The sequence below is a fragment of the Pempheris klunzingeri genome, chromosome 12 (assembly GCF_042242105.1).
Source record: "Pempheris klunzingeri isolate RE-2024b chromosome 12, fPemKlu1.hap1, whole genome shotgun sequence".
Taxonomy (NCBI): Eukaryota; Metazoa; Chordata; class Actinopteri; order Acropomatiformes; family Pempheridae; genus Pempheris; species Pempheris klunzingeri.
This window is the reverse complement of record NC_092023.1, coordinates 5,453,213-5,476,435: the sequence shown is the minus strand read 5'-3', so window position 1 is coordinate 5,476,435 and position 23,223 is coordinate 5,453,213. Positions and strand designations below refer to the sequence as shown.

Here is a 23,223-nt window from a genome sequence, read left to right as displayed (position 1 = left end):
TGAAAATCCAGGGCAGATGTGAGCTGACAGGGAGGGAGAGATGGAAGTGTGGACGCGTAGCAATGAGTGTAAGTGAGAATATCGAGATTTAGCTGCAAAATTCTGTCTTTTCACCACTTTTTGTTGGGTAGTTTTCTGCTCTCTGTCGACGAGTGAGAAGGGGAACTGTTACTTTTATCTAACTCAGACTGCTAATAGCTCATATTAGCTTCAGATAAGATTTTGACAGAATCACAGAATGAGGATTTTGTCCCCCTTCACTTACACAGAAAGCACAATTGACCTCCTAATGGAAATTTATTTGGGCACCTGAGATATTGTTTGAAGACACACTTGAAAAACTGTGAACCTCTCCGTTAATGGCAAACTGCAGCAAGGTATGAAGGAGAGAGTAGCATGCGTGTGAGGAAACCCCATTGACCTTTCTTATAGGATTATCTCTCTTGAACTATTTCCTGCCTCACTTTGACTTTGGACCAATCAGAGCCCTGCTGGCAGACTTACCCTCCTTAACTCCTGAATCAGTCAGTAACACTTTATAGCTTTATTAATGATGACTAAATCATTCCTAATGTTTTATAGATCAGGATTATCTATTGTTTATAAGATGAACATTTGGGTAGCCAGGTTGTAAAAATAAAATCCTTTTTGCTGGTCTTCTACCATGACACCTGCTTTCTCTTTTGGTTCAGCTGCTTAGGTTATTGTCAATATTTAACATAAATTGTATTATCTACACCTGTGCTTTTCCTATATGACATATCAAAGTGTCTTCAGTGATAAAGGCTTGTTTTTAAGGCCTGCACAGTGACACAGTTGTTTTCATTCATCCTCTGCTCAGGTTGAATGTTTTCTGGGAGAAATGTGAGGTAACTAAACTAAATGTGCTATTAAATGTGTGTTGTTCCACCCTAAAAGGTGTAACAAAGCTAAGTGGAGATTGGGAAAGAAGCCTATCAAACGCAGTCCCACATGCCCACATAGTCCTGAGAGGAGGTCTAATTAGGACAATGTAAGTGAAAACACCGGTGTGGGTGGACATTAGGGACTTTATGTGATCCTTAGCACCATCCAGCCCACACTGCACACAGCGGTGCAGCCAGTCCTCCTCTTAAATCTTAAATCTTTTTATGTACTCCCCAAAAAACATAAAAAGCAATGCATTTTTTGTTTTCTTTTGTTTTCCTTTTCAAATGTGCTTCTCGTAATGTGAAGAGGTGTGTTAATTAGTCCCCTTGTTTTTTCCCAGCAACTTGGATATTTGCTGCTTTGCTTTGCTTGTGTGTGTTCATACTCGGCACTATAGCAACAGATCTAACTCCCCCTGAATGAAGCAGCACTTCCAGAGAGCTAGCCGTGGCTTCATGTGATGCTCTCCAGGTCCAAGATGCTTCCTTTTCTTCTTTTGACCCAGCGGCAAACGATAAACACCAGACTGTGCAGCAGGCCCACTGAGGAGAAATATAAATGCTTTTCCTGATATGAACTTCATAAAAGGCAATGCCATTTACTGTTACTGTACTTGGGGATAATTATCATCCTTGTATATCATGTTTTTCCTTGTAATTATGTCATAATTCAAAGGCTTCCCTGGCGAGCTAAAAACGGTCAGGTACGTCATCATATAACAAACTTCTCTGAGGAATGGGCCTATTAATTGTCAGGATATAATTACATTCACAACACCCTGAGGGCCCGTCTCGTTTAGTCATCTCAGAGTTACTGCTCCAAACTATAATTAGGGAATGTAATCACACAGGTATGGACCTCCAGGATTTATTTTTCAGCCTGACTGAAGGCTGATTGAAACGACATCTGTGGTTGGGCACCAGGCAGGCAGTGTTTACGACCTGGCACATGTTCAACAGCCACATGCAGTGGCACCGGGCAGCATACCATACCAGCAGGGTTCACCATTTACATACACAAACATCCACACACGGACGGGTGGCTCTGCTAATTTGTTTGATGTGTGTATATTCTTGTTACCATGAGAGTGATTTCTTGAGTGGCGTGCATGTATGTGTGAGTGCGTAACCCTGTGAGTGCCTTTGAGTGGTTATGCCACCCTCATGTGGCACTTTCTGCCAGTGTTAACAAGTGACCTCATCCCATTATGTCTTTCCGATCTCAAATGCCATCCAATAAACTTCTCATTTCTCACCTCTCCATGCACTCTCTCTCCCTCGCCATTAAAACACCTCTTACCCAGAAGGAGTGTCGGGGAGGGAGGCCGGGGAGAACACAAAGTCATTGCACACTATGAAGTGGTTGTGAGTGATTTCCCAGTGAGAAGTGATTAACCACTTGAGTTACAACAACATATTTGTGATGCAGGCCCAGAGGTTTAAACTGGGATAAGTCTGAGGCCAGGAAATGTCTAAATAAATGTTTTTCACCATCGCAGTTGTGGGTATATGTTTTATTTTATTATTTTTAGGGACGGCAGTGTCGGTCAGTCGGTCCACCACTTTGGTCCTGACTGAAATATCTCATCTACTATTGCTTAGGTCAACATGAAATCAGACAGACAGTCGTGGTTCCTGGAGGATGAATCCTACGTGTCTTGTCTGATCCCAACTTTTCCTGTGGCACCACCAGCAGGTCTGGGATTTTTAGGGAAATGTGTCAAAAACGATTTGATGGATTGCCATGTAATTCCATGCCATGATATTCTTAGTCTCCACAGGATGCATGGTAATAACTTCAGTCCTCTGACTTTAAACACCATAAACAGGTCAAAATGTGTCCAATACTTTGGTTTATGACCAAATATGTGCAAAACTGATGACTTTGAACATTTGCCTATACCTGCTGAACATCATCACGTGTCACTGCATGTTAGCAGGCTGGTGTTAGCATTTAGCTCAAACCACCTGGCCTAAGTACAGCCTCAAAGAGCTGCTAGCATGGCCTTTGTTACATGTAAGGGATTTCATCTTCTTGGCATCACATACATGTGTTTAGTCACTACAGAGTTGCCAGTGAGCTCTAGTATCCAGACCCTCAGGGCCCAGAGGACTCCAGGTTCACTGGAAATCACTCTGTGGTTAACCCAACTAAATTAATTTCAAATTTTTTTTACTAAATGCACCACAAAAATCATACAATCACAAAATAAACTGAAATTATGGGTTACACACCGAGGTAACAGGCATAAATCCCTAATCTGGAGGCCATTGTACATTGTACTAAATAAAACTGCACTCAATTAAGTAACCACAAGATAATTACTGAGAAATTAAATTAGGTGTCATTAGGGGCTCACATCTCATTTTTATGCGGGACCTCCTACAGATTGAATCTGTGTGCAGATAATTATTGTATCTGCCTACAGAATGTATTTGTAATGCAGGCGTGCATTTTTCCCTAACTGGAAGAAAGAGCCAGGATTTTGTGCAACACAGGAAAAAAAAAGTCAGTGTACTGTAGATGTCTTGAGGATTTGAACAATTTAAGGATCAGCTAAACTTATCATCTTCATGTTATCCTGCATTCCTTGATTCTGAAATATTCACTTGCTTTTTGACAGATGTGACTGTCTGAATACTGCACATAGCTGTTTGATATAAAAAGCTGAATAAATTCAGAGCATAAAATGATCAGAAATAGAGGACAGTTATTGCATCACTGAGATATTGTAGTGAGGAGATGACAGAGGGTAACAAACATTCAACTGACTGAACTTTCATGGCTTTTTTTCTTTTCTCTGATCTTCAGCCAATGACTTGGGCTTTGATCTATTTAATAAATCTACCAGTGATTAATGAAATGTCTAGCTATACGCAGGGAGATTAAGTTAATTATGTTCACTGTTACCCTGAGCGGAATATTAATCAAGCACAAGAACCTGAAAATGTTGCTCCTCTTATGAAGTTCAGCACATGGTTGAGTCACAGAAAAAGTGGGTGAGCAATGTTTTCTCCTGGGGGTTGAATCATGCACGGACAGCAAAAACACAGCGCTCCAGTGCGCGGGGAGCCGAAGATGGGGTTAGGGGGAACAGTGACACATCATGTATCATCTTACACGTCCCAACACTGCTCTGAATAAAGCCCTAGACAGCAGAATGATTGAGTAACAACTTACCATAAAACTCCTCCCAACCTATTTCAGATGTAAATATATTACGTGTGTGTGTGTGTGTGTGTGTGTGTGTGTGTGTGTGTGTGTGTGCGTGTGTGCAGGCTGCACATTTGTCCCTCAGCACACATTGACTCAACATGCTATATTACTATATCCCCTCTGGATCTCTTTATATAAGATAGATATGATGCCTAGGGCATCATGTTCACTGCATTTATCATTGTTATATTCACATGAAATCATCCTCACGTTTTCCCAAAAGCATGAGAGGAGCAACGGAGCGTTTCGCACAACTGCTGCATTTTCCATTATACTGTAAGTGAAGTCAGAGCTTGCTCACTGTGGTGCAGAGCAGCTTTTCCCATGATCAGCTCTGTTGTTGTTGTTGTTCCTCTGTCGAACAATAATAATACTGATAATAAAAAGATACAACAACTTGATCCCATTTATCCATCATATTTTATTCAACAATATAACTTTTGCTCTTTAGAGTACAATTAATATAAGATACATATGACAAAATATATTTTAAATAGAAGGGAAAAAACATTAAGGCATTTCAATGAAGGAAGTTAACAGTCTTGACAGCATGAATGATATGATTAGTGTTACATTTTTGGTGTTTATACCTCTAAGGCACTATGGCATGATCGCTGCTGAAACCACGTAAAAAAGACTTTTAGGCAAAGATGGATAAGTTTCCACACATGTTGGTTTTCAGTGTGGTTTTCAGTGCTGTGTGTCTACAGTGTACAGTGTTTCAGCAATAAGCCAGAGCAGACACGTGGAGCCATGAAAGGCAAAGCAGGTAGTGAAAGATTTCTCATTCTGCCAAAAAGTGTGGTGGCATTGTATTAACACTTTAATAATCCCCTGTGTCGCACATGAAGCAGCTACAGGGCAAAGCGCTGTAATTATGTTTATCACGCAAGCCAGCCTGGTGCCAGTGTGACTTCTTTACTGGGACCGACATTAGAAAGCCCAGCTGTTCCTCTGGAGGATCAGCGCGACACCAACGAGCGTTCAATTGGCCAAGGTGTGTTGTGAAAGCCGTCATTTCCTGTGCGAGTTCAAAAATCTCTCTTATTGCCTCTGTGACCGAGGGCTGTGAGGATGGCATCACAGAAACGCATTAACAGCTAAACCACATCCACCGAACCTGGGGCAGAGAACAAGCTCTTTCTCACTCTTTCCCTTTCTCTCCCTCTGTGTTTCACACTTTCACTTACTTGCATGCATAGACAAAGCCAGGCGCGCACACACACACACACACACACACACACACACACACTCACTCACACACAGAAACGTCCACACACACGCATGCACACGGATTTGTTACCTTGGTATGTACATGACTTAACTCCTGTGAGTGAAGTCTGCGAACATCAAGCCTGTTGTCATACAAAGTTTAGTACTCTCTGAACTCACAGGCTAATTCCCTCCCTTTACACTTCTGAACTGTTCTGGACTTCTTTGGAAATTATTACTCATGAGTAAAACTATACAGAAACTTGCACAAACAGTGTGGCGCAGCAGTACTAACCCCTACAACATTTATCAACAGAAGCTGTGATTTACAGGGTTTGTAAATTATCTTTGTATCAAAAGCTGCTCATTTTGGATATTTATCATCTACATTTATAAAGAAAATATGATTTCTGTCTTTCCTCTAGCAGAGTGCTTCACTGATGCACACACAGGTTATTGTAAGCTCTGGTCTGAGCAAAGTGATAAATGTAGCTGCGTCAAAAATTCATCACAGTTAGGATGTGTGTCCACTAGGCCTCTCTTCCTTAGTGCCACTCCACTGTTGAACCCCAATTGTTTTTAGTATTTAAGTAGCAAACAACCACTACGAGTGAACATGCCGAATCCAGCATCTTTCTTATGTCCACTTCAGGCGCATTTAGTCAAAGTTAGTAATTGGTTTACTGTTAAGTGCTGTGGTTGAAACACAGTGCTTGATTCCTCAGGACACTAAAAGGCTTCATCATAACGCTTCCCGGCACCTTGAGAGAAAAAGACGCCCAGTGGTCACATCGCAGCATGAGCTGGTCTGTCGATGAGCAAGCTTATTGGAACTGCTGTGCTGCTGGATGAGTCTGGGACAGCCTATGTTATATGTTGTATGCATGTATTGTATGAAAATGTACGGTACGTTATGCTGATACAGGCATCTGCTGTGTTACACTGCTATGTTTGCTGAAACAGACTTATGGGGGCTCTTGGGAACTGCGGTGCTCAGAAGGCGTAGGGCCCGACGATGACGGTGAGGCGCAGCAGTGAGCTGGAGCGGTAGTTCATGGTCAGATGGTGAGTGACCATCTCCAGGTCCACCACATACTCCCTGGGGCCCGACAGAGGCTTGGTTAGCACCAGCATGGCGCTCACATTGCTGGAACGCTGCAAGAAAATGTCATCAATCACCACTATGTAAGCATGTGAATCCAGATTTATCACATGTCAGTTCTGATGCAGCTTTGGTAAAATACATTGGATTAGACTTATTTGCCATGACATTTTGTACAGACAATCATGGCGTCCAAAGGATGAATCCATCTGATTTTTCATCTGCTGGCATCACCATCTTTTGGCTTGAGATGAAATGTGGAACTATTGGATAGATTGCGATTAAGTTGATACAGACATTCATGTTCCCCTAAAGATGAGTTACAATGACAAACTAACGACATTCCCATCAGCCTTGGCTGTAATTCATGTTTACTGCTAATTATCAAATGTTAGCATGATAACAAGCTTAAGTAAGATGGTTAAAACTGTAAACATTATATCTGCTTAACATCATCGTGTCAGCGTTTAGTCATTGTGAGCATGCTGACGTCAGCGTTTAGCATCAGCATACACTCGTGCCTAAGTGAGGCCTAAAGGAGCCGCTAGCGTGGCTGCAGACTCTCTCTGCGAATAATATCTGCAAATTTTGAGGGGTGCAGCATAACTGTACTATTACAGGTGCCATTTTTGATAAAATACCAAGTTGGGGAATCGTGCCAGCTCCAGCTTTATGGATTTAGCCTGAACTGCATTAGATGCTCTATCACCTATTAGACCTTCCACAAGCTTTTCCCATTGACTCACCCGCAGGAAAAATTCTCCTGCCTCGTTCCCAGCTTTGATCCTGAAGGTGTTATGTGTGTTGGCGTAGATGTTGGTCGCCTGAATCTGGAAGATGTCCGCTGGCACAGTCCGGTCCGCCTGGATGCTCATGTATTTGTAGACAATCGATGGGGGGAGACCCTGGCACTCAGCCTGAGACCGGCAGATACAGCGACTGCAAACACACAACAATTAAGACTACCTCAGAGAAACTGGCTGCACTGATGATAGTGAAACAAAAGTGGATCATGTTTACTGACCTTTCAGAAGTTTTGGAGTAAGGAGCCTCGCAGGGGTTTCTGGGATAACAGCGGAAGCCTCCATAATAGTTCCAGCACATTTCATCATCTTGGCAGTTATGGGTCCCCGTCTCACACTCATTTATATCTGGTGATTGGCAGAGTGACAGGGAGAGAGAGAGAGAAAAGTATTGAATAGTCAAAAATAGCTGGATGACAATACTAGTATCCCTCGATTCCAAAACACGCCAAAACTCTTCATGCTTCATGAAACAGAGCTGTGAAAGCACAGTCAAAGTTCAGGACGTTTACACTCTGGGAAAACTGTTTCAGGGTTGCAGCAGCTGTGGAGATGCAAGGAAAAACAAGAGGGAAGCCTGCAGATCTGTAGTCAAGGGAAGCCCCCAGTGCAACTCAACACAGGCCTAACTGCAGCTCTCTCCCTGCACCGCCGTGAAAATAACCCCATCAAACGTGCCCCAAACCACAGGGCTATTTCTGGCATAGCAACCTGGATTCATCACCAAAAGGTGCCTCTGACACAACTGGCCGGATTCATGACTCTCCCTATAAAGCCTGCACCTGACCGAGGGGGAGAGGAAAAAATAACAGCTCACCCTTTGAGCGAGCGCCGGAGCTTCAAATAAATCCACTTCAAGAAACCAACATCATGCATATAAATTCACAGAGGTGGCTTAGCAGGGCAACACAAAGTTGCTGTGTTTGTGTTGCCTAACCTCTGCATTCTTTCCATGACAGTACTGGTTGAGAGTCACTTTAAATCCTGCTTGGGATGGAGAATAGCGAGCCAGATGATGTAGAATAGCGATAGCAGTGATGATCAAGTTCCTTTTTAACTGCTATCTTCAAAGAGTTGAGGAAGAGGAGGAAGGGAGGGAGAGGAGGGCTCGCTTGGGAACTTTGTTGTGTGTGAAAACAGAGAGGAGGGCAAGATAGATAAATAAACAAACTAAGACGGGATTCAAAAATGTATTTTTAGATTTATGAAAAGGAAAAGGGAGAGGATAAAGGAGGACTGCAGTACCTTGACACAACCTGTTTCCTTGTAGCTGATATCCCTCTGGACACTCACAGGAGTAACTTCCTGGGCTGTTAACACACTGGTACTGACACATGTAGCTGGAGAAGCTGCACTCATCGATGTCTGTACGGAAAATGCACAGATACACATAAAGATACAGTCGAAAATTTGTTTTATAAATATAAGTATAGCGAGTAATGATAATAATGAGTATAAGTTTAGTGTTTTAAAGCATGCATTTATCTGGCACTTTATATCTGTGTGTGCATATGCATGTGTGTGTTTGTGTGTGTGTGTGTGTGAGTGTGTGCGTCCACCTTGGCAGGAGACCGTGTCTTGTGCCAGCTCGTAGCCCTGGTCACACTGACAGAGGAAGGAGCCAATCAGGTTGTAGCAGTGGTGCTGACAGGGACTCTGCACATCACATTCATTGACATCTGGAGCAAAAGCAGATGTTTTCCATACATGAGTATAACAAGGATAATTCACGTGTCCTTTCAAATTTAACTGGTTTAAAAAATTCTGGTTTTGTTTCTTTGATCATCTGTTCGCTTGTTTCTTATCCCAACGTCGCTGTGACAGCCGAGTTCTCAGGGTGAGTATGTAAGTGAGACCCAAGATATAATAAACCTGGAAATATACTTAAAGAAAGAGCAGTAACTATGAATATAATTTAATTGGCTCATTTATTTGTATATCTGTACAGAAGTTGTACTTCAGCTTAAGAAAAAACACGTATACACAAATAACATTTGTGTACTTTCTGCACAAACAAACACAAATACATGTTTCAGCAGGAGCCAGTCATGGGTTTTGATGGATTTCTAAATATGTTGCAGAGATAAACAGCTCTCTATCACAGCGGAACATTTTCAATAACTTCCTTTGATTTCAGCTGAGGATTTGCTGCGTGGGTTCAGGTTACATGGTCAACCTCATGATAGCTCTGAGCCTCCAGGCAGAGAAACACAACAGCTCGTGCATCATCTGCTTTGTTTAAACCCTCTCTTAAGATATCTGAATCCTGAGAAAACTGAGGAATGAGAGAAAAAGTGTTTGGAGAGCTAAACTTGAGCTAACTCATTATAACTTTCTTTAACAAATACTTTGTATTCATTCATTTTTGTTAGTTTCACTTGTTAGTACTCTTTTGTTTACTTTTATTATGTTTTATCATGAATAATACTTTCCTTACTTTTTGTTCTACCTGCATGTACGGTCAGTAAGGCTCTCTGTAATCACCGTCTCTAGAAAGGGCATTATAAATAAAGCTAGTTATGATCATTATTATAAACTCTTCTCATGTGCATTGAGCTTGCAAGTAACAGCAGGTGCCCAGATCTATCAAAAGCCAGTCTGGCAACTGAGCTGATGATGTGGATATCCACACTGACGCAAAATGTCTGACAAGCTGCCACTGAGTAACAAAGCACAGAAGCAAAATGTTTTTTTTTATAATTACATCTTGCACACACAAACACACACTGACACATTTCAGTGACTTACCAACACAGCTGTGGTTGTTGCTGGCCAACTTGTGACCCACGTTGCACTCACAGTAGTATGATCCCTGAGTGTTCACACATCTGTGCATGCAGTAGTGGGTCAGGGCACACTCGTCTCTGTCTGCAGGAAAACACACACAAGTACAGGAGATTCCCGGTGGTACGCTGCTTAAAGTCTTAAAACCGGTTGATAAAAGATGATACAGTGACCTTTTCAAAAGCTTGCCGCCTGTTTTAATCATGTGATAAAGTGAGAGGAGTGTGTTTTGCCTCTGTGAATGACGGTGACTCACCTATGCAGTGGTCTCCGTTCTTCTGATAGCCTGGAGGACACTGGCAGGTGTAGGAGCCTCTGGTGTTGAGGCACATCTGCTCAGGGCCACAAGTGTGTCTGCCTGTCGCACATTCATCTATGTCTGCAGCAAACACACAGAAACACACACTGAGAGGAAGCCACGCCAAGTTAATGCCTGCTGTATGCAGGAACACATGGCAGACAAAGCACAAGCAACATGTCTGGACTGTATGAACTCTGTGATCTGTGACGTGTGAACTGTTTTCCACAGACGGTAAAAATCTGTGATCACTGACATCACATCACACACATGGGCATAAACACACATGTTCACACAGGGAGCAGGCGATTAAATAAAGAGCGCTTTTATTCAGCAGCTCCAGGTGAGGGGGAAAACACAGATCATATCTTCTAGTAACAGGACAGCTTTTTGAAGGGGGAAGTGTGTGAGTGTGTGTGTGTGTGTGTGTGTGTGTGTGTGTGTGTGTGTGTGTGTGTGTGTGTGTGTGTGTGAAAGAGAGAGAGAGAAAGCTCAACTGATAAGTCATGTGCTTTCTACCATAACACCTCGCACTCCTCAACAGACATCCATCAACCTAAAAGCACACAAATCCAGACACATTCACTTTCTCTCACACCATCATTAATAAGTACCATCACATGTTAAGCTGTTAGTTTGATGTTAGTATAAGAAGCTTAAAACCACAAAGCGCCTACCAGTGAGGTGCTACACTTCCCAAATTAATTATTACTACTTTAACGCAGTGAAAAATATCTATGCTGTAAAAAACTCGGGAAAGTTATCACCGACTGACTGAAAAGTTGCCAGTTTTGTCTAGAATGAAAGTGAACTGTATAATCAGCAGTGTTGAGTGTTGAGGCCACAAGGTGATGTTAAGGTGAGGTTGTGTCTTTGTGCCAGTGGTTTAATAATTGATTAAACCTCCAAAATATTAGTTACATTTTCAGAAGAGCTATTTAAAAATGTTCCAGCTTGCGCTGAAACCTTCGACACAGCAATGGAAAGATTCTCCTTTTTATGTTGATCCACGTTCTCAATTTTGGTTTGCTCTGAGCCAGAGCCTCCTCAAAAAGGCTTTTCTCACCATAACCCCCTCACCACCCTTTTCCCTGAGCTTCTATCTTTTTCTCTCTCTCTCACACGTACACTACAAATACACCCATATGATGTGTGCTCCCATCCCTGTGGGCCCACCAGCAGTCCTCTTGGGTGGTCTGACACAACCCATCATATGGAGACAGCCAGTGGGCATCAGTTTAACAGCATGACAGGCAGTTATCCTCAATACCACACGCACACACAGGAAAGGAGGGGTTATTATAACTGCATTGTGATTTGACATATGTGCAGCCAAACAATAGTCAGAAGAACATGACTGGAAGATGACTGGAAAACCTAAATCTGTATTCTGTCCTGCCTTGCTGACTGTGCTGCAAAGGTTTAGATGCAATCAATGCACCTGAAACAAGCTTAATGAAGCCCCTAATGATGGAGAACGCACTAGGATCAACCATGTGAAATTGATAAATTACTTTAAATGAGTGCAGAAAAGTTCACCTTGCTGCTGCACAGATATGTTGAACTGATGTTCCCCTGGAAATGATTCACGTGATGTAGTTTCACGCCCTTCCCTGAGTGCCTCAAATGTCTTATATGCCAGTCCCACAGCCTCCACCATCCAGTGGGACCGGTGCTGGTGAGAAATTGGCTTGATTTGCTACGAAAGAGCAAATGAAACAAAAGGTGGACAGAAGCTAAGTTGTCTTCACTCCTTAAAAGAAGGAAAGAGAAGAGGGCTGAAATGTGCTCAACTCTGTGGGGGCACAGTGATAAGATGGACTCACTACATTAGGGACAAAAGCCGGGCTTATCAAAAGGTGCACCTGAGAGACAACAGGTGCGAACTGCATAAAGGAAGGAATGCACAGACAAGGGTTGTTGCTCACTGACCCGCTTAGTAAAGGACAAAGATAAAAGCAGTGTTGTTCTAGAAAATCTGCACTCTGATGTGACTTGAAAGGCATCTGGGAAAGTGCACCCGCGACCGGCACCAAGTGTCAGTGAGAAGCCGCATGCTTGGATTCCAGCAGTATCACACGATGGGATACTGACCCACTTGCAACAGCCCAAAGGCTTCATGACATGTTAAAAAGCCTTGGTGCATTGAAAGGTCTTTGTTGTCGTTGGCGACATCCAGATTCAGCCTCTTAGGTGAAGGCATCTACGCAGTCTGTATGTGGATGATAGATTTCCTCATGGAGAGATTTGAGTAGGTTTGTCAGGTTGCACCATAGCATAACACAGCCAAAGATCATCGTGTTCAGATGAATATTACCTGGCAGGTCACCGACATTTTCATTCTGAACACTATGCTACGCTGTAGTTTGAACATGCAGGAAGATGCAGATTGACAACAGAAGACAACAATGCAGAGGCCGCAGTGTTGCAGTAGTTTGACAGGCAGGTAGAGACAAGGTAAACCACCAGGTAACCATTTAAGAATTAACAGGGTGATACTTGTTAGAGAGAAATTGGAAGTGAAATCTTGTATATATCCAGTAGAAATGAAAAATTTGAACGAATGTCAACAAATAGTTGGACAGGAGAACCGTCAGAAGCTGGGATCAAATCCCTGTGAATCACCACCACACCTACTTACTGGAGGTATTTGGTGATTCATTGAGACTGGAAATGCCCTGCCCTCTGGCAGTAGATTCAGACAACACAAGTCTGACACTCCTGATAAACTTAAGTCCTGTGTGCTAACTATGACAAGCATGGTGATGTTTAGCAAGAGTGGTGTTTACAAGGTTTACCAGTTTAATTTAGCATCTTGGCCTCAACATCTGCTGATTAGCACTACGCACAAGTTCAAGGGAATGTCATCATTTATGCAGGCGTCTGGTAATAAACCAAAATACTGGACAAATTTGAATTTTAACCTGACGGTGGCAATAAAAAGTCTGGTGATCACCAGAGTTCCAAAAGTTCATCCAAAGATTTTAGCTTTTTAGGTCAAGAGATTTCATAGCGATCGATCAAACTGACACTCATGAACCGCCGGCATTTCCATTCCTAAGGCCACGGCGCTGATGTGGATAAGCAGCAATCAGCCAGTTAATAAAGGGGTCTTAATGGGAATGTTGAGGTTGTTTTTGTTTCATTTTCTGTTTGACTTCTGTGCTACTGTGGCTGATTGAAAAAGTGGACAATCCACGAATGTGAGCGAATATAACGAATGTTATATTTATATAAAATATGTCCTTGGACAGGATTAGTGCCAGATAGTTTGACAGACTGCAGTTGGCGCACTTGACTTTAATTCAGAATGAATTCAGGACAAAATCTGAGCCAGAACTGGTCCACATATGGCTTCAAGACCTCAGCACAGACTCGCATATTCTGTATTGGGCCATTGTTGCCAACCAGAATTACATCAGGTGCACTTGGACTGATTTTAAAATACTTGGCATGAGTCCGACAACATTTACGGCACTCTCGGGCCGAGAGGTTTTGTCTACCTGGGAAACTACGTGGATCATAAAACAAGGTGTTGCTGGTGCAGGGCAGACATCTGTCTAGATCAGTTTAGAAACCATCAACTGAGAAAGAAGTCACTGCACATGGCTAACTGTAAATTGTTTAAATGGGAACAATGCAGTGATGCTTCTTAAGAAGTTCTGGTTACGGAAAAGTAAGAGTCATCCTCACTCCCTTCAAAAAAAAAAGCTTGGAGAGCTCTAAATAAAAGCACATGTGCTGAATGCAATCCAAAGGTTCATTCACGGGAATATCTTGTGGTAACTGCTACTTTGTCACTAAACCTTTAAGAGGCTGCCAACACAAAGTTTCAAAAAGTTTGTGTGTGCATGTGTACAAGTGTGTGTGTGGGTGGGATGGGAGGGTATCCCACACTGGCTGGCTCTGAGGTCCCATAAAGCCTCCACAGCTTACCACATGCAGCACAGTCTGTCTAGTTTACCCAGGAAAACAGATTTTACTGCAACAAGCCATCAAATGTGATGATGTGTTGCGTGTGGGGAGAAGTGACTCTGTTCTCTGAGGTCAGCTTTTTTTTTTTTTCTTTTTTTTTCCTGAATTTTATTTAACACAGCTTTCACGTTTCCTCGAAGAGCTAGCCTGCTGTAACATCACAGGGAAAGATAAGGCTGTCCGGCAGAAGAGTGGAAGATGTGGAAGGAAAGAATGAGGAGAAAGGGCGGAGGCTTTTTTTTTTTTTTTTTTTTTAAACAAAAAAGGGCTTTTAAGATTTGAAGTTAGATTTACGGCCGTGTGTGCATATGTGATGTCAGAGTTTAAAACTCCTTGCTTTTCAGGGAGATTAATTCTAAATGTCTTGTGGGAGTTGGGGGAGTAAAGGGGATGGCGGCAGCTCAAAGAATGCATGTGTGTGTGTGTGTGTGTGTGTACGGACGAGCGAATATGTGTGCAGAGGTCCTGTTTGAGGTGCTCAATCATTAAATGGCCTTTTTTTTTGCAGAGCTTATGATGTTTTACAGAATGGATTGATACACTGCGACGAGATGCATGTTTGGTGCACGTGCACATGGGTGAAAAAAAAAATAAAGCGTGTGTCCAAAACGGTGACTAAAAAATGTTTGGCCTGAATTCAGAACAATGTGTTATTTGCTCCAGATTGATACTGACATGATAGGGCTTGTTGTAATTATCACTTGAGAGCATTTAGTCTTGTTTTCACTGAACCACTGCAATGGAAAGCAGGAGCTGTTCCAAAGAACAGTTGGAGCCATCCTGCTGTTGGACAGCATCTCTGTTTCCCTCTGATTATTGGATAATTCAATCTTTGGGAAAGCAGGGGGCAAGATGTGCGATGTTAATAGCCCATAAAATTTCACAACCCCAAATTTATTAGCATGTCATACACCACCGCCTGAGCGTTTGGTTTTGCTTAACCTCAAACACCTCAATATCACCCCTCCTGGCAAACGCTGCAATGCACAATGTTTCATTTGTGTATAATTCTCTCTGCATTGCAGTGTGAAATGCAGCTATCACTGAACACGTCCTCAGGACAAATGGGAGTGGTAGTGTTTCCCTTTCAAAGCAAGTCCAAACACAAAGCAGATAAGAAATCAAAGGATTCGAGAAACTCTAACCTTATATTCTGTGTATTTCCATCCGTATTAGGGCATGAAATATTTCCATGCTCTTGCTATTCGCACCACTCCCAAGATTCCCCTCTCATCGCTCTCATTGTTCAGGAGGAACAGGAGTTTTAGTCACGCTGACACTTACTAACTGATTTGTGAGTTTGTTCCACACTCTTCTAAAGGTCGGGCAGAGTCTTGACATTCTTGAAAATCCGTCCAGTGTGCCAGCTACATTCCCGAATAATAATAATCCTTCCTGTTAGGCTTGAAAAAAGAAGTGTGGAGCAGCTCTCCTGCTATTCAATGTGTAGAAGATCAATCGCTCTGCTCACCTGACATGTCAGTGGTCAGGCTGTGGCCATTTAACGCCTTGAAAGCAAACTTGTGGCATGGAAGGAATGAAACCTGTAAACACGGACAATTAAAATGTAGTCAAAATAAAAGTGTGACAATACGAGTCAAGAAAAGGAGAAACAGTGTGAGAAACGCAGACCCTGTAATCGCATGTGAGTGTCACCCAACAGAGCGCAGCAGTGATTTATAGCAGCCCTGTGTCCCTTTCCATCATGAGGTAAATGGAAAGAGCAACAAATGTAAGCACATCAGAGGAGGAAGCAGCTGGCTGTTGGACAGGCACCGACCTCAGGGAGAATAATAACAACAACATAAAGCACTTACACCGAGGACGGCACGGCAAAGCTGCTTCCCCCTTGCTCCTCTCTGCCATTGTTGATGTGACGGCAGAGAGGAGCCAGCGGCAAACCGCAAGCAATAACAGCATCAATACAGCAGCACAGCTCAGGCCAAAAGAGGGGCTGACTGCAGGACGGCTGGATCATATTCACAGAGCCTGAAAGATTCTCCAGTCTTCTCTGGAGCGTTAGGAAGCTGATGAAATACTGTCACCATGGTCTGCCCATTAAAACACAGCAGGGCTGATTCCTCGTGTAACGCGATGTTGCCGTTTAACCCCTGATTTCTTGCTTTCTTGGATTTGGAGATTAAAACCATATTGCCACAGAGATGCTGATGTCAGAATACATCCAACAATTGAAAGAGCATTAAAGATTTTGAAACTTCTTTATCAGCAACCGAGGAGTTGCAACATCAACAGGTTTTCTGGCACAGTTTACAAATGGAAAGCGAGTTTTGGAAGCCAGAAATCTTAGCAATGTTGATCCACCAGTACTGCCCTTAAAACGTGATTAATAATGCATGTTTGAGGCAGATACTGACACCAGTACCTAGTTTAACAGTCCGTTAATGGTAATGTCTTATCGTGCAATATGCCTTTTTTCTTTTTTTTTTTTTTTTAGCATAAACACAAAACATAAAGATAAGGAGCTCCGAAACTTGGTTATTAAAGAACTGTGACCAAGCTACTGAGCAGGATATTTTACAGTTAAAAATTAACTTGTCAGTGCTCTCTGGTGAACAAAGTATGTAATGGCAACCCTTTTTAGAATGAATGCGAATATAAAGTATCTTTGGCATACGTGCAGTATCTGTACTGTACTTGTATGTGCAGATGCTGATATATAATAATAATAATAATAATACTGGCTGGCCAATCGATCTGTTGAGCTCTAGTTCACCTCAATCCTGTTAATGAACTTTAAATTGCACAGATATTGCATATGGTCCTGATAATTATTTTAATATGAACTCAGAAAGGTGCTAATAGATCAAAGTGACAAAATAATGAGTCATCTATTAACTACAGTCTACAGCCCTGCTGCAGACAGACCGACCGACACCCTCCATCCCCAGAAAGCACCTACACTTCAATGATGCAACAGTAGTTGTTATAGCAGTGTAACAGGTGCAGTGAGCTGGACAATAAGATCATAGGGCGGTAGGACGATTTCATAGCGAAGACGTACTCATGCAGGACAGTGCAAATCACCAGTGTGAGCACAGGTGGGAGACAAGAGCTGAGCTGGTAATAGGAGGGTTCAACAAGCACAAAGGTGTGTCACAGGTGTCTTTTTCTTTGAATAACTCTTAACAAAGTGGGTCAGTTTTCATTTGAGCCCACTTCCTCCTGTTGAGGAGCAAAATTGTTGAATGTTTTAATTTAACATCCTGTATACTGTATCACATTCACCTCAGTGTTTGTGCAACATTTTCAAAATCTATGTCGCTTATCTCTGATGGATGTTTGAGGGAAACAAACACTAACCGGATAACATCTGAAAGAATTTCCTGAAAAACTCTAACAGCTTTCCGTGTATCACATTGTCTGTGCCCGGTGCTTGTTACTTCAAGTGCAGACGTCAGGATGAGACAACAACAAGCGGAGCTGCAAAGTATAAGCCGCAAAGGTCAAATCATGAAGCGGCGTCACGTTGTGCTTTTGCAGCCACTGGGCTCTCTGTGCTTGTTCTGCTCCCTGCATTCCTGCTGCTCGCAGATCGATCCGATGCTTATCTGTCAAGGTGGTGAGTAATTCTTACCATCACAAAAGATGGGAGCAAACGGAAAAAACAACCACTGCTGACATTCCAGAGATATTCCTCCCAAGTGCATTGCATCTGCATGGAAAAATGTTATTGCATGCGCTCGGCCTTGTTCGGAAAAGTACACAAGTTCTCTGTCACAGGGAGCTTAACGGCCTTAATAGAACATATTTAGGAAAAAGATTTCCAGCCACTGCAGGTGAGTAGCATCCAGACGTAGCTGAAATTAGTCAGGCATGTAGGTGGTAATGTGGCCTACATGACCTCAGGAAAACCAGACAGGTAAACAGGAGTGGCATGTCCTTTCATGTCCAATACTGCAGCACATGAGTATCTAATTTTGAGATGAAAAATAAATAGGCAGCAGCTAAAGTATGTAAACTCAACACTTGTGAGGAGAATAACAGAACCCACAAAGTGTACAATGTGACATTAGCCAGCATTTCATGGCTGAAGTCACTGTGGGTACAGTTAAGTTGGTATTTCTAAAATGAGAGTGTGTACTCTCAAACAGTGTTCGACTGTAAATGAGAATCATAAATTAACTGCTCTCCACCTTTCATCAGATTTAACGACTGATTCAAGTTCTTTTGATGGACAACCTTCATTTCTGGGAGGAAGTGATCTCACCTCTGCTGAAAATAAGAGTTAATATGCATACACAGGACTACAACAAGCCACTTGTAGGCATCTCCGGGCGGTAAACACAGTAAGTATGTGTGTATATGTTTGGAGGGTGGGGGAGGTCATGGAAATGCGAGGCATCATTAAGCTGTCACACATACAGTGAGGGTTCATAGTTTCTCTGTGTGGCCGGGCAGGAGCACGGCGCCAGCTTCCTGTGTGTCACTGCAACAACACACACTTAGGCTCCGGTTCACGCTCAGGGCCAAGTGGCTTTATTGCCCATTTGCAAATAATTATCCACATGGGACTGAATATTAAAGCTACATTTAACAGGCAAAACATCAGGGTGAAATGTATTATATAATTTGTGGTTTGTTTCACTCTTAACCAGCATAAAGAATAGTAAGAGAAGCAATTTTGTTTTAGAAACAGATTTCTTTTTTTTTTTACAATTTAGCTTGTGCTTTGGAAAATTGGCTTCATCTTTTCCACAGCATTTAGCTGATCTCTCTACTATTCGCCACACACTCAGCAGTAAGTCACCAAAACAACTCAGCAGCAGCACAGCTCATGACGTTGGTACAACCTGGCTCGGTCAGTGCTCCGGCACTTCTGTGGTTATTCAGTCAGTGTCAGCCTTTCATCTTCCCCTTTGCCCTACCTGACTCGGCACTCTAGGTTTCCTCCACAGAGTGGTGAGTTAGCAGGGAAGGAGCCTGATGTAAGCGCTATTTGATACATTGAGGTTTCCCCTTCAATGAAAGTTAATGGGAATTCCTTCGCTAGCAAGATACGTAGCTGTGCAAAACAGCCACTGTGGAATAAAAAAAAAAAGTAAAGACAATTCTGTGTCCAAGAACAATTGGCTCATTGTGGCAAGTTGAAGGTAATGACAGAGAAACCAGAGACTGATGTAAACAAAGATTATATCACTCTACCAGAAATATACGCCCATGTAACGGCACGAGACGCCTTCCAGTTAAAGCTCCAGGCATTTCAAAGCAATAACACTGACAGCAACAGCCTATCTTTGTTTAGCCCATACACTGAAACGGCACGCCAGTGAATGAATAACTATTATACCCATGCCAGCTCGCTTATGTGGTTACTTTAGCTGATATGGTGCCATGTTTTACACTCTAATAAAACCTAATTGGGTTCCAATTCACAGAAACACATAAAGCACCTCACACATATCTTTGCCCCAGGTGTAAAATCAAATTTGTTACTTTCACTGGAGCTGTGCGACCGCAAGCCTCACCACACAGCCACTCACCACATGCCCCTGCCTATTGGCAAGAGGAGTTCCTAACCACCGAACACATGTGCTGCACGGTAATGCACTTTGCCTTACATTACATTTAGACAGCTAACGCTACATATCCACTCTCACCACGACACATGACAAACTAAAAGCTATAAGAGGTTACGAGTGATATCAGAGATTCCCTCTCGCTCTCTCAGGTGCGGCTATGAACATCTGGCACAAAGCACCAACCAGTGTGTGTGTGTGTTAGGGAGACAAAGAATGAATCTTCAAACCACTCCCCATTTGTAAAGATCAAAGAGTCTTGCTCAAACACAGGATCACACCCACACAGTCTTGCGCAGCCACCAAAATCACAAGCTAGTCAAGGCCAAGGGAACATCTACTGTAGGTGGAAAGGCTATATGTGAGCACAGAGCTTCCCACGTTACTATAAAATCTCCTTGCTTTGCCCCTAAAGCAGAGGACCTCGACACCCGAAGCAAGAACAATTCTCTACATTTTAGGAAGAAGCTGAACTCTGGCCAAAAACATCATGCTGAGAGCGACCAAAAGACTAGAAAACATGACATCACAGTGAGAAAAAGCGAGAGGCTTGCAACACATCTGGCAGCTCCGCATGGTTTAGCTGTTGATGACTGTGAGACAGATGGATGAACAGTTCACCTTCGGAGCTCTGCTTATTGAGGCTCTAAAGTCGTTAGCAAGTAATTATCAAATACCTACGTAGCTCTGCAAGAGACACATTCAGACCCTTTCCTCCATGCAGCAGCTGTACATCTGGCCAAGTATAACAAAAGCAAACTACTGATATTGAGGAGATAAAAACACTTCTCTATATCGACATTTAATTGTAGCAGTGCTCTGCAGTACACAGCAGTGAGTACAGTGGGATTCCAATCTGCAACCACATTTTAGGGTGTAATCTGTCTCATGAAGGCCAAAAGACAAAACTTTAATATTCTGGAATTTGGAAAAAACTAAAACTTTTCATGGCAAGAGTCCCCTTTTTGCACATCTAGACCATATTTTGTGGTTACACCTCTGCTCCTGCTGTCAGAGTCCAATTTCTCTCCTGAGGAGCTTGTCAACACCACTTGCTGAGATAAGAGGAGCCGTCTCCATGCAGCAAGAAAATGAAAGGCTAGTTTTTCAAGGTACTTTGATGGGTCCTCGTATCATCTTGTAGCTGAACCTAGAGGGGGAGGTGTGCCTGACTGAGGAGGTCATCTTACCTCTGCAGAGGTTCTGCTCATCTGCAGTGAATCCAGTTGCACAGCGGACGGTCCGGCCGGACTGAGGGACCCTCTGACCGCCCGAAACCACACGTGGGAGCTGAGGCTGGCTTGGTGGGACAACAGGGACAGGAGGGATGGGAGGGACAGAGTCCGGCGGCGGCGGCGGTGCCACCTGCTCGCCCTCCTGACTGATATAGATGACGGCGCTCTTGGGGAGGCAGAGGTATCCACCAAAGTGGTTGATACACTGCATCCCTCCTTTGCAGGCATCTTCTAACAAGGAACACTCGTCGATGTCTGACAGAGAACAAAGAAAGAAAGACAATAAATGTGGTATTTTCTGCAATGGAATTAGGTTGATTGGTTAAAATGACAACTTATAAAACACTTGGGTGAAAATAGATTTTAAAAAAGACAGAATTAGACACATTAAGCATGAAAAGCTGCATAAATGTGCAACAGCCAACTCTCATTTAAGACAATCTGTTATTTCTCACCTCTGCATTGCTCTCTGACTCTGTCATACTCATACCCTTCTGTGCACTGTGAAGGACAGACAATGATTACCATGCAATGATACATATGTCAGTGTCCTGTCGTGCAGCAACATACAATAAATAAAACCATGAATCATCTTCCATCTGCTACAGTAAAGGGTATCTCAGATGTGCAGTCCAGCCAACACAGACTAAAGCCTTGCTGGTAAAAAATCTCTCACTTACTGTGTAGGAGATCGGCTCCTCAGCCTCCTGAGACAGGACATGTGTGAAAACAGCACAAAGACACACGCAGATCCCCAGCATGTCGACCAAACGTCGGAGCAGCACTGTAACGAGATGCAGAGGAACCCAATGGCTAGAGCGTGCAGGATCATTTTTCACTCGACAAGCCTACATGTTTTAATACCAGTTATTACATCATTGATGGCATTGCTTAACGAGTCCCAACATCTCCCGCTGCTGGCGTGATGTTTATGTTGGCACGGCTCCAGCTAAATCTGCGACTTCAACTAAGTGAAGTGTTTTTCTGCTGTTTTTCTCCAAAAGGATTAGTGCGTAATACGCGTAAAGATCGTGCGTAAACATGCCCTTGTGTGTCAGTCAGTGTCAGGAAAATGAACGAGTTAATCAGCCATGCAGAGCTCATGTTGATTAAAATTCTGTATTTGCACAAAACATGTCCAACTTGATAAGCTGTCCAATCACACATTATGTGCGCTTTCTTGCATCTGCCTTGTTTAAAACTGGCACTTGTTAGCGGACAATTCCCTGAAACAAGCGAACAACACCAGAAACATGTGCTACTGCAGTTTTTCTCTCACTTGGTTCAATATTCACACTCCTTGAACAGCTCTTCGGTGTGTTGTTTTCATCGTTATCTGATCAGAGCGCTGTACGCACTATCATCCAGTGGCGCCTTGGCGACATACCTGCAATTACCTGCGGATCTCCAACTCTCCTGGCCCGCTGAAGAAAACGATCCCGGTTTGTGTTTTTGTTGCAAATCCGAGTGTGTGCGCGTGGCAGGCTGGTCGTTTATTCTGCAAACGCTGCGGTGGATGTTAGATGGTTGTCTGAGTGCAGGCAGCACTTGTGATGAACATGCGGCTCGTACAGTATGACATGCTGGGGGCGGTGAACCGGGCAGGTTGAGCTTCGGATTTGTCTCGCACCGGGGTGCAATAAACCATCAACAGGCTGCAGTGGCTCCCTCTATAGACTGAGGACCGGTGATAGAAAATTAATCATCATAGGAAACAGCTATAAAAGGAACATTAACTCAGAAGTATTGTATTATTACTTCTTACTGCGCAGGTAAAGTCAAAACAATATTTCCAGTCTAAGAAACCAAAGTAAACACAATTAGGGTTTCTATTGTTTCTGCACTTTGGCTCACATGCAGTTAACACTTACAATCTACAATTTATTGTTGCAATAACACATTATTGATTATTCACTAATGCTTCAATAAAACGTGTGCCCTTTTTGTACCTGTGTTCTTTTAACACACAGAGTTTGGAGTGATACTGTCAAAATACAGAGCTACAGATACCCTGTTACATTTTGACAGGCCTAAATGTTATTTTAAGAGTGAGTGAGCCTCCATAACTTTGGGGGCTGCAACATGCAGACTCTGCCATGCTGTGAGGGACCTCAGTGCCTGTGTATGTTTACAGTATGTGTGTGCAGCAGGT

General features: G+C 42.9%; 1 protein-coding gene across 2 annotated transcripts; it reads right to left on the bottom strand.

Annotated features, from left to right (window-relative positions):
* Positions 1-4,526: 4,526 nt before the first annotated feature.
* efemp1 (EGF containing fibulin extracellular matrix protein 1) lies at positions 4,527-22,553 on the bottom strand. 2 transcript variants are annotated; one of them, XM_070841227.1, is made up of 11 exons: positions 22,469-22,553; positions 21,752-21,855; positions 21,527-21,572; positions 21,027-21,326; positions 10,283-10,405; positions 9,991-10,110; positions 8,802-8,921; positions 8,488-8,607; positions 7,464-7,590; positions 7,186-7,378; positions 4,527-6,492 (listed from the first exon to the last, which is right to left on the bottom strand). In XM_070841227.1, the coding sequence occupies exons 2-11, from the start codon at positions 21,830-21,832 to the stop codon at positions 6,331-6,333; spliced, it is 1,392 nt and encodes a 463-aa protein (XP_070697328.1). In that variant the 5' UTR covers positions 21,833-21,855; positions 22,469-22,553; the 3' UTR covers positions 4,527-6,330. The 2 variants fall into 2 exon arrangements, with proteins under 2 accessions (XP_070697328.1, XP_070697327.1); XM_070841226.1 differs by having other exon boundaries at positions 22,459-22,540.
* Between the last annotated feature and the right edge of the window lie 670 nt (positions 22,554-23,223).